Here is a 14,070-nt window from a genome sequence, read left to right as displayed (position 1 = left end):
CCTAATCCTGGGGTGGGGCGATTGTGGGTGTACTCATGCATGTCTATATAACTGGGAGTCTTGCCATTTCTACATCAGTTGTACTTGTCCTTGTGTTCCTATTTATTTTGTGTCATAATTACAAATCTCAGATTCCTCAGTCATAATAGTGTTAGCAGATGTGTGTTAACAGTTAGTGTCTCAGGACAAGCTGGCCACATGGTCCTGCAGACAACTCACAATGCACTATTCCCACCCCAGCCCTGGCTGCTCTTGAACATGGGGCAGCCACTCTGTGAGAGGTATCAGGGTGGGAGGAGAGGGGAGAATTCTAATGTCCAGAGGTGACAGGTCAGAGGTGGACTCACCCCTGCATACTCTCAAGATACCCTTTTACTGCCCTGCATGGTGACGTGCCCTGGGATAACCACACAGACACACTGCAGCACCTTGGAAGAAAGTGATGGTGCATTTTATCACGTGTAGTTCAGTAGATGTTGACTTAGAATAGTTGACACATATGTCTGTGAGCACAGGATAAGGTATTCTGTCCCAGGAGAAATGCAATCTTTGTTTATGGCCTAAAGCAGGAGTTGTCAACCATACTTGGGAAGGCTCCGGGGGTATGCAGCAGCAGTACTTGGGAAGTGCACCACTGCCACACGCTGCCTGCTGCTGCCCAAGTACCCCCGCTTCGTGTCCAGCTGGCCGTCAGCACCCACTCGCTTATTGACCAACCACTGGGGGACCTCCTCACCCCCCTGCTCGTCAGCTGGCTGCTGGCCCCCTCCCTTGCTTGTCCAGGGAGTACAGTCCAGGAGGGGTACCCACCAGAAGGGGTACACTCCTTAAAAAATGTTGAAAACTCCTTGCCTAAAGGCTTTCAAAGGCCCAGGCAAAAGCAGGACAGGTTATAGTTGCGTAGGCAGCCTTGACTCTTGCATTTCCAAACTCATGATTTCTTAGCTTTGCAACCTTAATGTTTTTTCACAAGGTGTTTGAATACAATTGGTTATAGTTCAGGACCATCATAGAGAGCCAGTGGAGCTGCATAGATTTCTGTAGTCAAAGATCGTTCAGATGATTAATTGCTCCTTCTTTTTTTCCTCACTCTGCATAAATTCAGGAAGTGCTACTTGCGTCACCATGGGATGATGGTAGGCCTCGAGTGACCTGGAGAGGGGATGGACAGTTTGTTGCTGTAGGTGCCATCTGTCTGGAGACAGGTATGGGATTGAACAGGACACCGGTGCCAGCTTAAGTACTCACACATGTTGAGCATGGGGGCGGCCACTGTTAAGTTGGGAGAGCCTTTTTACGTTGGGTACTAGCTTGCCAGTGGTGAGTTCTAGTGTCACCCACCAAGCTGACTTTTAATCATGGCTGGAACAAACTCTTCAGGGCTTTTCCAAATGGGAGACTTATTTTTAGGCTAAGAAATGTCATGTCTTAACCATGAGCTCTCTGAGGAACTTCACTGAGTGGAGAAGTAGCATTCACTAGAAAACAGCTATTTACTGATACTTCAGCACTTCAAACTGGCCAAGCACTCAAGGCAGGAAAGGGGGTAATGGGGTGGGGGCAGTGGTCAGAGTTAGGCTTACTGAATAGAAGCTCTTGCTTAGCCTGAAGCAGATGGTCACTCTTGGCTATGTGAGAGCTGCCTGAGCGAAAGGTCCTCCCCTGCCAAATATAGAATATGCTCTTCATGGATATTTTTCCTTACCCACGCCTATCTCCCATCTTCCCTCCATCTCAATTGAGCAGGGGCTCGGAAGGTCAGAGTGTGGAGCAGAGAGCTTGTCCTTCAGTCAACAAGTGAGCCTGTCTCAGGATTAGAACAAGCCCTGGCCTGGAAGTGAGTAGCCAGCAAGCTAGGCATTGGAGCCTAGGTTTTGTTCACTTGTGCCCTCCATGTCTGTCTCTCTGCTCTCCTTTGTTTCTGTGCTTTGCCTAAGCTTTCAAGGCCCAGCTTGAAGCCTTCCTGTTACTGGTCAAATGTTAAATGCCAAAGAGCAACACTTTATACCCAATCTTTTTTTCTTCCTTAGAGAACATCCCTGTTCCACTCTAGAAGCAAAATATTGGGGTTGGGAGGGAAGGGTAGACTCTGTACCTGGCCTCGTGGCAACCCCCTACCAACTCCTGGCTCTTTGTAATGAGGAGCTCCATTGTTCTCCTTTCCTGTATTTGGAGTTTGCCTGCCTTTAGAGAGATGCCTAATGAACAGCTGCTCAGCTTTCCCTTTCCTTTCACAATGTCTGTAATGCCTTCTATAGTGGAAGGCATTACAGAAACAAGTCCACTGCTGCTGCTGCTTTGGCTTATGTGTTGTGTGTCTGAGCATGTTATTCTGGGGCAGCCAGAGTTCTCTCATCCTAAGCATGATGGGTGGAAACTCTTCCTCCCCCCATGCTTTCCCTTTTTTATTTATGTTAAGGCCTTCCGGGAGCCTCATAGCATCCACACAGGAGAAGCCCAACAAGCATGATATTGTCTTCTTTGAAAAGAATGGACTCCTTCATGGGGAGTTTACCCTTTCCTTCCAGAAGGGGCAGGTCAAGGTGGGTGAAGAGTTGTGTGTACTGGGCTCCTGCATGGTTCTGTCTGCTGAGCTCTTGGAGGGTGAAGACCTGTGGTTGGACTGTGGTAGACAGGATTCCCCAGACTGGAGTAGCTCCATATCTGGGTCTGAATTTGCTGTAGCTGTTGATTTCTGTCTTAATCACAACCTGACTCTGAGCCTCAGCTCCAAGCTTAGAAAGAACTTGGGTTTAGCTCTCCTCTGTGCAGAAGAGGTGTCGTTGCTATCAGCCACTGACAGGCTTCCCAGAAAGAGAGACATGGAGAAAGTCTCACATTACAATCAGGCCCCTTATTTGATTTATTGATCCCAAAGTACCCAGGAGCACTGGGACCAGACCATCTCCCACAGTGGCACTAGGGATGGAATTGGGCCCCATATCTACAACTGTGAGCTTCCAAGTAGGAGACACCAGTGCCTTCCAGAGGTTCCAGCATGGAGCTGCTGGAATTCTTTACCTGTTCTAGGGCAGCTGCTCCCTCAGGATGCTGTTGTGTCTGGCAGCTGGGGTGGGAACGCAAGTGTTGTGTGGAGAGAGCAGGACAATGTGGCAGAGTGCTACTGAGCAGTTTGAGTGGAGAGCTAATAACCTCTGCTTGGATTTGCTCTTGTTGCTGCCTCTGGTTGGTGAGAGCCCCCTGGGTGAATGTTCTGCCAGGGCTGTGCCAGGGATGAGAATACTGGTGATCCCTTGATGAGAGTTTACCTAATACCACTTTCTTAGCTCCTGAAAGACCATGTGGTGGTGAGGGGGTTGCTGCATGATCTTGGCCCTGGCCTTGAGGAAGCCACCAAGAGGCCTGTGAAGCGGTCATGTTTTGCTAGCATTCTGGTTTCCTCACCCTGCACAAAGAGGGTGCATCTTCTTCTCTTTGGTATCAGAGTAAGCAGTTCTAGGCTAGGTTTGTCTCATCAGGTTAACGAGCTGCTGTGGAACTCTGACTCAACTGTCCTGGCAGTGTGGCTGGAAGATCTTCAGAACAAGAACTGCTCCAAGCCAAGCACTTACGGTAGGAATGCTCTTCTGTGCCCTGGCTTCTGGGCTTTAATTATCAATGTAGTAAGTGATTGTGGCTTGGGACATACACATGACAGGGAAGGACCCTTTGCCCTTCTGGAGTACAAGACATTCTGTTAGTTTATCATTGTTCAAGACTTCTGCTCTGAAATGAGGTTAACACTTTTTGGAACAGCTACTCCAGTGCTTGTAGGGAGCTCTTACCTAAAGTGTCCATTGGTATGTCTCCATAATAGCAGTGCCCTCTTCAGGAATGGTCTCTGGGGAGAAAAGAGGGAAGTAGAGAAGATTTTGGAGTTTGACTCCTTGGGGCAAATCCTGGGATTGGGGTTCCCTTTTGCTGGTGTGTGTAAGAAACTGTCCCTAGCTCAAGGGGCTTGCAGTCTAAATAGGCAGGATGGGAAAGATTGGACAGGTGGGAAATAGTGTCTTGAAGACAGTGTCTTGACAATGATCATATGGGGAGTGTGCAGCAGTTCACCCCGAAGCCAGTCTGTCTTTGGGATGTGGAGATAACTGCCAAGCATCAGACAAATTGGAGAGGCTGCAGCAGATGCTGCCCTATTTGTAGTGAATGATTCTAGTGGTGGCTCTGACTAGAGAGAGGGACCAAGCTGCAACCTTGGGGTGGATAGGCTGACTCTCCTACTTCTACTTGTTCACATGGGGGACTGAGGAGCCAGGCCTCCCCCTAGAGAGTGCAGTAACCTCCTATCTCTCTGTAGTCCAGCTGTGGACAACAGGGAACTACCACTGGTACCTGAAGCAGAGCCTGCATTTTGGCAGTTCCAAGAGAAGCCAGCTTGCGTTGCTGTTGTGGGACTCGGAGATCCCGTATCGGCTGCATGTCCTCTGCAGAGGTTGGCGTTATCTCTGCTATGACTGGCATTGGAGCACTGACCGCAGTACTGGAGAGGAGAGCTGCCACTCAGCAAGTGTGGCTGTCATTGATGGAGGTAACACAAGGGTGACCCTGAAGCCTGTAGTAGTGGGGGATGGCTGGTGCCCAGCAAATTGGTCTCTGGTTCTTTGGTGCCTGATGGCTATCTTCTTGTGAGCTGGGGTCAGCGTAAGATATGGATACTGGGTGCAGCTCCCTCCTTCAGGGCTAGTTGGTGTAATGGGCTTTGAGTGAGGGCCCCATTATGCATTGAGAAGCTGGAGAATAGGTTAAGATTTTCTGTAAGTATGTATGTATTTATTCCCCCCCACTTGTCATCCTTTCTACAGACAAGGTGCTGGTGACGGCATTCCAGCACGCGATGGTGCCCCCGCCCATGTGCACATTCCAGCTCCAGCTCCCACAGGCTGTCAATCAGGTCATGTTCCACAATGATCCATGGACGAGCAGAGATCTGGCAATCTTTGATGCTGACAACAGGATCTCTGTATACAGATATGGTTTGTGCTTTGTATACCATGTGCGGAGACAGGCTTTCCCCTGCCTCTGTGGTGTGTGCCCAAAAGAACTGGTGAATGTCTGTCTATCAGTGATGGGAACCTCACCTTTGCCTGTGAATGGTCGGGTCTCAAATGCATTGTGGGAGTTGAAATGTGTCTGCTTCCTCCTCCCCCTCGCCCCCCCTTCTCTCTCTCTCTGGGTCCTTTTAGTTACTGGGAGTCTTGCAAAGCATCTTGGGAATGGACTAGTCTTGTGGAAATGTGTGGTACCTATGGGCTGTAAACAGTTTTATCACTGTTTCCCTCTATGCTTCTGCTGGGGCAACTCCTGGCTGCCACAGTCATGTCAGCCTGTGAGGTTGTCTCATGGCTTGTTTTCCTGGGGGGTTTTTTTGCATGTATTGTGGCTTTGAAAGTTTGTCATTGTGCTGCTTGGCCCTGGAGGTGGAAGTGGGAGGGAGATGCATTTTGTCTTGGGATCAGTCAAGCTCTGAGAACCTACAGTGGTGGAAAGGCCCATCTGTATGAATCCAGCTCCCTCAGGGGTGCATGATGCTGTGGTCCAGTTATTGCACCTGCCATGTGAGAGGGTCCCCTCCTGGGAGGCAGGAACAGCCTCCCTGGAGATTTTGCTCTATGCATCCTACTTTGGTCGTCTTGAAGCCAGGCTAGGAATCACAGAGGTAGGTGATAGTTAAGCTTGACAGAATTTGATTTTTATTTTTAATAATTTTGTGGCTAAAATCAATGTTTATTTTTAAGCATTTCTTTCACTTTTTACTGTTTTTAAAATCTATTTAAATTTTCATGATTGCACTAAATTAGGGATATGGGGGCTAGACAATTTAGTAATGACAGTGTACTGTTAAGGTTGTTGGTTCTAGCTGTGTTGATCTAAGGACGTAGGTAGACAGGGTTCTTTGGGTAGATGTGATATCTTTTATTAGATAAATAAATAGTTGGAGAAATTGTTCTTTGCAAGCTTTTGGGCACAATTTTTTCTAATTACTTAGATGATCTAATAAACAATATCACATCTACCCAAAGAAGCTTGTCTGCCTGGTATACTGTTAAAAGATTTATAAAGTCGCATGTCAAAATATAAAAAGTAAATATCCATTTACTTACTCGGTGGCAATTTGGCCTCTGCCCCAATAACACAGGGGTCAGGCTGGACTCGCCAAGAGTTTGGTGCCCAATCACCAGCAGGGACGTGGGCAGAGCGAGCGGCCAACAGCTGCTAGCAGCCCTGCCCCTCGAACTCGGTCTTCCAGCACTGCTCTACCAGCATAGCCCCCAGCTCCTGCAGTGGCTGCCCAAGCCACTACCAGAGGAGCAGTGTGCAGGAGTGCAGCTGGGGCTCCCCTCCACTCGCCTGCAGGTCCTCTGTTTGTGTGAGTGTGCACGCATGCATGCGTGCACTCATGGTGCCCCCTGCCCCAGATTTGTTTACATCCATCCCAGATTTTTACATCCCGTTTCTATAATTTCTATAAATTATTACTGATGGAAATATTTTGAGTCAGCTGAAATCAATGTTTATCAGTAAAAATCTAATCCTGCCAAGCCCAGTGATAATGAAATACTGCCAACTTCCATGACACTGGCTATTGACCTGCTGTGCTGCTGTGGCTTCCCTTTTGGCTCTGGCCAGACAGAGAGCAGCTGCCTGCTCCACAGGTCTCAAGTGTATAGGAGTGGCAGGTTACTTTAGGGCAGGAGTTGGCAAAATTTCTTGGGCAGTGTCAAAAACACCCACAACCTCAACTTGTACCATGTTGGCATGTCAGGGGCAGACAGCAGGGGAGCTATGAGGGGCCTGATCCTTGTTGTGGCAGGGCAGCCCTGGCACCTTCCCCACTGTCTGCTTTGAGGCGCTTGTGCCTGTTTCAGAGCCTAGGCTGCTCGCAGCAGGTGGGGGGGAGACTGCAAGTAGCTGCACCGGGGTCCTTGGAGCCCTGGCCCAGCTTGTTGCTGACAACGGGTGCACATATGCCTTGAATCGGATGATGGGGAAGGGGCTGGGGCTGCACTGTCGCAACAAGGATCAGACCTCTGTTGGCTGTCCCATTGTCTGTCCCAAGGTACATATACCAAGCAAAATGCCTTTGCATGCCAAGCTCTGGCACGTGCTGGGGGTTGCCTACCCCTGCTCTAAGGTTTTTGTGCTTTGCCTTTGCCAGGTGAATGCACTGTGCAGGACTCCAGTGTCAAACTGGGAGCGCTGGGAGGAAGTGGATTCAAAGCTGCTGTGGAAACACCGCACCTGGTGAAAACCTACAGGTACTCAGGGCCTTGGGGTAGTGATGGCAATGGCTGGCCTGAGATGTGAAACAGGTGGCTGGGTAGTGGCTCTGGCTGTCCCTGTCATGAGCATGAATGCAAAGTTTGATGGCAGTAGGAGCAGGGCTACAGGTTGTGCTTCCTGCAGAGCTGAGTGCTCAGTTGTCTCTCTCTGGTATGGCAGGGCTTTGGTCCCAGCCCTGATGTCTAGGAAATTTAGCACCATGCTCTTTGCCATTCTGTTGAGGTAGCTGGTCAGGGGCATAGCTCTGAGGGCAAGAAAGGGTGCCAACCGTTTCACTGCAACAACTGTGGCTTTTCTGGGATGGAGTAGGAATCTGTGTTACATGAAGGCTCTACTCTTCCCTGTGGACTTGCAGGAGCAGGCACTTAAAGGGGGGTAAGGTGCTAAGAGGCTGCTCCTGGCAGGGCCCAGGAGGATGGAAATCCTGTCTCCCAGTACCCTCAGATCCCAAATCTATCTGACTAGATGAGCTGCTCCCACTTCAAGAAAGCAAAGTAGGGCATGCTGGGCCCTTGGCTGTCACTACAGGCCCTGTCATCTGTGGGAGGAATTCACGCTACTTCAGAGTGAGGCATATCGTTGCCTCACTAGACAGGTCTCTTGCTGAGGCTGGGCACAGGGCTGCTCCTTCTTCCTGCATGGGAAAGGTAGGGTGTGACTCACTTGGAAGATGCCAATCTCTTTCTCTCCATATGCAAACAGAGTGGACCTTGGCTGCTGTGAGGATGGGGAAGTGAACCCACTGAAGCTCCGTCTTCTCACCTGGCTGCAAGATGACACATTCTTGGCTGTTAGCCAGGGGAAGCTGGTCTCTCAGTCCATCCTGCACCATCTAAATGTGGCACCGTCCTCAGCAGGGGCCACGGTGGAGGAAGAAGGGATCCTGGATCTTGGGTACTGCAAGACAGTTCCTTTGGGTACAGGGTTGATGCAACTGTTAAGTGATTCTAGAGCTAGGCATGGTGTCTGATGTAGATCTGATGCCCCTTTCTGGCCTTGATAACCCTTTCCCCTGAAGCTCCTGGGATTTGGGATTTATTCGTGGCTAGGGGTCTATCTAAATCACATAGGAACTTACTGTTTTTTGCAGGTTGAACTCAGTGTAAAGTTCTAATTTCCATGGTCATTTCATGGCAGCCCTGTCCCTCAGTCCTGATTGGTGGAGAGGCCCTATTGGGGTGGAGAAGGGACAAAGGGGAGCCACCACTGTGTGTGCTTCCCTTTGTGCTGCCCTGACAGCTGGCACCTTTCCCCAGTGAGGACTATTGGTTTCCACTGTGGAGCCAGCATTTTATTTTTATTAAGGGTTTTGGGGGTGGGGGTTTGGTTGTTGATTTCACAGATTTTGCAGTTTCCAGGAGTCATTCCCTATCCATGGCATATGTGTTCCTATCCCAAGAAGGTCAGAGGCTGGAAGGCTACTACCAATGAAGCCTGGGTCCATCCCCAGGATCAAAATATAAAAAGTAAATATCCATTTACTTTTTGGATTTTGATCCTGGGGATCCTTCACCGATAGAGGAGAGTGTTGCACCACCTTAAAAGTTGGTGTGCTTCAGTAGTAGGGTGCTGGAAATGCCTTGTAGTGCAGGGACACCTGGGTCTTCAGGGCTGTTGTCAGCATCTTCATTGGCACCAATTTCACCCTGCTCTTTGGGACATCTACATGGCTGTGCCCTGCCTTTCACAACTCCAAGCTATTCCTAATAGGTTCTGTACCCTCACCAGCAGGCTATAGGGTCTCCTACTGGGCTTGTATTTTGAGCCAGGAGAAAGAAAAAGCCAGCCTTCCTGGATTTGGTATGACAGCTTACAGGCAAAATTGAACAGAATTTTGGGCAGTGACATGACTGTGTAGCTCTTTGTTTAGCTGGAGCAGGGACTCTGATCCATTTGTAATACAAAGTCTGCAGTCTCTTCCCACACTGAATAAAACACCTGGAGTCAAAGGGCATTGGCTCAAACTATTGAGTTATTGAAATCTGCCCCTACACAGAGACTCACTGAAAGCAGGCAGCATCTGACCTGTTGTAGTCCTGAAGTGCAGAGAGGCTAAAATCCTACTGGATCTGCGGTGCCTGGGTAAATGCACTGACACTTAGGCAAATTACACTGGTCTGAGCAGAGCAGACACACTGGGGTAGGGCCTGTACATCATGCAAGTTGCTGTACTTGGCAAAAGTTACCCCTGGGGGTAAGTTGGAAGTAACAATAATAAAGTGTAAGTTATACCATAGATCAGTGGTCTCCAACCAGCCAGTCCTGATTGACTGGTTGATCAGGGAGCCTCTTTTGGTCGATCCTGGGCTAGGAGGGATGGGTGTGTGCATGTACCCCTCCTCCCCCAGCCCAGCAGGTCAGTCTGTGGGGGAGGGAAAGGACAGGGGCCAGATTGAGGCCCCCACAGTGAGGGATGGATGGTAGTGAGGGATGGATGGTGCGAACCAGCTGGGAGCAGGGGAAGATGAGAGGAGCCACAGCCTGGCCGAGTGGTGGGAGGATTGGAGCACTGGGGGGGTGGGGTTCCAGGGGCACGGGGAGAAAGGGGGAGGGTGCTCCCACTGCTGGATGCACCCTGGTGGAGGCCCTGGGGGCATGTGCCCCCCCCATCTCTGCGTGGGGCGGAGGCAGATGTCTCTGCTCACTATGCCTCGAGCCCTGCTGCAGCTGGCCATGTGCAGGCATGGTTCAGCCTAGCAGCGGAATGCACATGGCATTCAGCCGCTCCTAAGCCAGCTGCAGCAGGGCTCAGGGCGCAAAGCCCAGCCCACAATGGCAGCTGCCTCTGCCACACACAGATGAGGGGACACGTGCCCCCACAAATGCAGGGCAGGGTGGACAGCCCCAGCAGCAGTGAGGGAGTGAGCGGGGCTGGAGCAGGGGTGGGCCCTGCACAGCCAGGGCAGGTGTAGAAATGGGCTGTGAGGGGCTCATCTGGGGGGCGTGGAGAGGGCATGGGGGGTGGGGCGTGTGCCCCTGGATCTGCACATGGGGCGGGTTACAGCTGTGGGCTAGGGCTAGGCTCTTCCCGGCAGGGGTGCTGGGCTGCACTGCGCTTGGGCTGGGTGCAGTGTGCCTGGTATCTGCATGCACACTGCAGGGCACTGGGGCTGTTTCCCAAGGGCACTGGGGCTGTGTGCCCAGTATCTGTGTGTGGGGAAGGGGAAGGCTGTGCTGGGCTGTTTCTAGTGTGGGCTGGGTTATGCTGCGCTTTGAGTGGGCAGCGGCAGTGCTGGGAAGGGGTTGGGGGGGCTATGGTGAATTTTCAGGTTGCTGCAGCTCCCTTGTAGTCCCTCTGCCGGCATCCCCCACCACCCGGCCTGAGCACAGGGTGGCCCAGCACTCCCACAGGGAAGAGCCCTGCTCCAGCTCGCAGCTGCAGCCTGCCCTGCCCTGCCCATTGTGCAGGTCTGGGGGCACCCCCCTGCTCCTCCCCCATGCCCTTCCGGGCTGCATGCCCCCTGAATAAGCCGCTCATGGCTCTGGGCTGTCTCTGCACACATATCCGTGGCAGCTCCTGACGGTGCTCTCAGAGTGTCAACTGGTGGAGGGCTTGTAGTTATTGGGGGGAAGGTGGGGGGGGGGGTGCAGATTGAGGCCCCATGGTGAGGGAGTGGGACTAGGGCTGGGGCCTCGATCTGCCCTGAGCCCCTGGCCCTTCCCCTTCCCCCCACCCTTTCCCCCATATACTGACCTGCTATGGGGGACACACCCCCAAATAATTTTTTTCTTTCTCTGCCTCAGTTGCCCTGCCCCACCCCCACCTTCCCTCCCCACAGACTTACCTGGGTTGCTTTTAAATTCCAAAAGTGTTCTCCTGCTTAAAAAGGTTGGAGACCACTGCCATAGATCCTGTGTCTGCAGTTCTGGTCTTTTTCATCCTAGGGTAGCCATCCACTTAAAGCAAATAGATCATTAAGAGTTCCCTTTCTACTGATTGGCAAGCAGGTTTAATAGCACCTACTGCAGACAGCTCCTTCAAAAGAGCTGATGTCATCTGGACACTGATGTAACTTCATCAATGTAATCATGTTGTGTGAACTCACCCTTCCAGTGTTAATGGGTGTGACTTCGCTAAAAGTTTCTCTAGAGACTGTAAACTCTAGTGGTCACCAATCAGTGGATCTTGATCCATCGGTAGATCTTGGAGCCTCTTGGAGAAGAGCCAAGGCTGGGGTGGGGAGCTGAGTGCCCCTGTGCATGCATGCACACCCCCCAGCCCAGTAGGTTAGTCCGTGGAGGAGGGAAGGGGGGGGGAGCTAGATTGAGGTCCCCACAATGAGGGACAGTGCCGCAGAGGCAGGAGCAGGGTTGAGTTGAGTAGGACCCCAGGCAGGTGGGACTTACCTGCTGGGGAGGTGCGCCCCCAAATAATTTTGTCTCCCTCTGCCTTGATCTGCCCTCCCCCTCACTCCCCTTACCTCCTCACAGGGGATGGCAGCAGCTCATGGTAGATCTTGGGTAGCTTTTAAATGCCAAAGGTGATCTACTTAAAAAGGTTGGAGACCACTGTTGTATACCCTCACTGACCTGATTGTATGCCTACTCACCCCAGACTGGGATGGCCAAAAGCCACATTTGGTTGCTTCTCAGTCCCATGCTGTAAAGTGAAAAAGTATGTGTAAGCGGGTTGTGCTGCAGTGCAGTGATGTTTCCTCTCACGTGTACCTTGTTCCAGCCCAGCTGTGTCTGTGGATGGGGAAGTGATCAGCCTGTGCTACAGTCCAAAGACCAAGACAGTAGCCCTGGAGCTGGCTGATGGGCAGATATTGAAGTACCTCTGGGGTATGTATGTCCCTGCCGATGTAACTGAGTTTAGAAAGTCATTGCTGTTACCGCCCTGTCATGACTTATTGGAATGTGTGTGCCTTACATCTGAGTGTATGTGATTATTAAAGGCAATAATGGAAGAGGTTATGTGCTTCCAAGCAAAAGAGACCATTTTCTATGGCTTTGGAAGCACTGGTTAGTTACTGGTATCTCACTGATTCTTGTCCCTTAGCCCATAAGGGACATATGTGCCCCTCTGAGCACATAGACTTATGTGCCCCTCTGAGCTCCCTCTGCACTGTCATGCTCTGAGTTGCTTTTCTGACGTGCAGTAAGGTGAAGTCTTCCTATATCTTGTAGGTCTGTGCAGTCTTTGGGTCTCTCAGCTGTGGGGGAAGTGGGTTAATTCTCTGTGTTGCTTCTAGAAATTCCCCATCCAGCGCTCGAGCCCTGGAGGAACAGTAGTGGCTCTGCTGTCCGTTTTCCTACTCCTTGCGTGCAAACTGCCCTTGTCACGATTGACAGAGAAGTGAGTGAATGGGAAGTGGGTTGCACTGGCTGATCCTATAGTTCTGGGTCTCTTTTACTGAATCCTTGGCCAGTTCATGTGGTGGGGGGACTGGAAGGGGGACAGGTTTCCTGGTTCATGTCCGAGTGCACTCCTTCCTATTTCTCTCTCCAAGCAGATCAGGGTGGAGCCAGAAAACTTGAGTTGCCTTCAACTTGCCTGATGACGTATAATGAACATGCACACAGCCCCAGCTGATAGTGGTGCATCACTGTTCTGAGACAAGTCAGGAGCCTTAGACCCACTAAGGGGTCATTCCTATGTACAGTACAGTACTGGGATGTCATTTATCTAGAGCTGTCTGAACAGTTCAGTCATTTGGGGCATATCACTGGTTATGTTTCCTGTAACTGATGTCTTAGTGGCAGTGTTGGCAGTTGTATTTAGCAGCTACCATTTGGTTTGCTTTTCTAGCTCTTTTGCTTTTTAAACAGATACTATTCATTCAGGCACTCAAATAACCCCCTGTCTCCACCCTGGAGATTTCTTTCTACATGCATGTTCTCATGTTTCTACATTGTGGGCTGGATGTGGTGCCAGCAAGTTCAGCACTGTGCTCAGTAGGCCTTGGTCTAATGCTGGGGTGGCAAACTCATCAGGCCCTGCAAGCTATATGAGTGGCATGCGGCCAGTCCATTGCCTGAATCAGGCCAGTGGACTGGCCCTGCGTGTTAGATTCAGTGTGTGTTCCAGCCCAACCTTACGTTCTGCCTGCCTCAGCATTGTTGGGCCAATCCAGGGTACTTGCATGTGAGTCTATTCTAAAACCCATGGTCAGCACTGCAGGGCTCTGTAAACCAGATCATTGACACCCCTGATCTAATGACTTCCATTTTTCAGCTATTGGTTCTCAACTTGCAGTGGAAAGTGCTCTGTTCCTCATCAGAGGTTTAAAGCTTGTGGTAAAAAGCTATTGCATTTCCCACCACAGGTGTTTGAAGATGTGTTTAACTAGCAAACACTGTCTATTGAGATCTTGTGTGATCAAACAAATTCCTGCCAGGCTTTCTTCAGGTGGTGACTTGAGTGCTGAGAACAAGCATGAGATATCTCAGTCCAGCAGGTTACTGGTCTGAAGATAGTGGGCTTATGGCAGTGGTGCTTACAGTACTGTAATACGTTATAATTACTTGTCTTTTTTGTTGTAGGATGCAATCCTGGGTCTGAGTGACCGATGCCGCTTTTTCATTAATGATATTGAGGTATCAACACTACTTCTGATCCAGTTTTGTGACTCATTTGATCTATTGCTTCTGACACAGAAAGGTTTCTTCTTTTTTCCTCCTCGCTTTCTTTCCACAGGTGGCTTCCAACATCACTTCATTTGTGACGTATGATGAGTTTCTGCTGGTGACCACCCACTCCCACACCTGCCAATGCCTCTCCCTGAAGGATGCATTAGTGAAAGGTAAATGTTTAGATAAAGCCGCAACACAACCAGC

General features: G+C 50.6%; 1 protein-coding gene across 3 annotated transcripts in view; it reads left to right on the top strand.

Annotated features, from left to right (window-relative positions):
- Positions 1-14,070, top strand: part of IKBKAP (inhibitor of kappa light polypeptide gene enhancer in B-cells, kinase complex-associated protein) — a 52,543-nt gene that overhangs the window by 13,622 nt on the left and 24,851 nt on the right. For 2 of the 3 annotated variants that reach the window (XM_019555074.1, XM_019555076.1), the window contains exons 7-18: positions 1,106-1,205; positions 1,747-1,837; positions 2,420-2,543; positions 3,480-3,573; positions 4,307-4,537; positions 4,812-4,982; positions 7,166-7,265; positions 7,993-8,184; positions 11,969-12,075; positions 12,486-12,589; positions 13,777-13,830; positions 13,931-14,036. In XM_019555074.1, coding sequence (XP_019410619.1) covers positions 1,106-1,205; positions 1,747-1,837; positions 2,420-2,543; positions 3,480-3,573; positions 4,307-4,537; positions 4,812-4,982; positions 7,166-7,265; positions 7,993-8,184; positions 11,969-12,075; positions 12,486-12,589; positions 13,777-13,830; positions 13,931-14,036 — 1,474 coding nt within the window. The remainder of the gene's footprint in view (positions 1-1,105; positions 1,206-1,746; positions 1,838-2,419; positions 2,544-3,479; positions 3,574-4,306; positions 4,538-4,811; positions 4,983-7,165; positions 7,266-7,992; positions 8,185-11,968; positions 12,076-12,485; positions 12,590-13,776; positions 13,831-13,930; positions 14,037-14,070) is intronic. The other variant, XM_019555075.1, reaches the window with a different exon arrangement.

The sequence above is a fragment of the Crocodylus porosus genome, unplaced genomic scaffold (genome assembly GCF_001723895.1).
Source record: "Crocodylus porosus isolate Cpor-Errol unplaced genomic scaffold, CroPor_comp1, whole genome shotgun sequence".
Lineage (NCBI taxonomy): Eukaryota > Metazoa > Chordata > Crocodylia > Crocodylidae > Crocodylus > Crocodylus porosus.
Note: the sequence above shows the minus strand (reverse complement) of the source record. Positions and strands in the feature narration are given on the sequence as shown.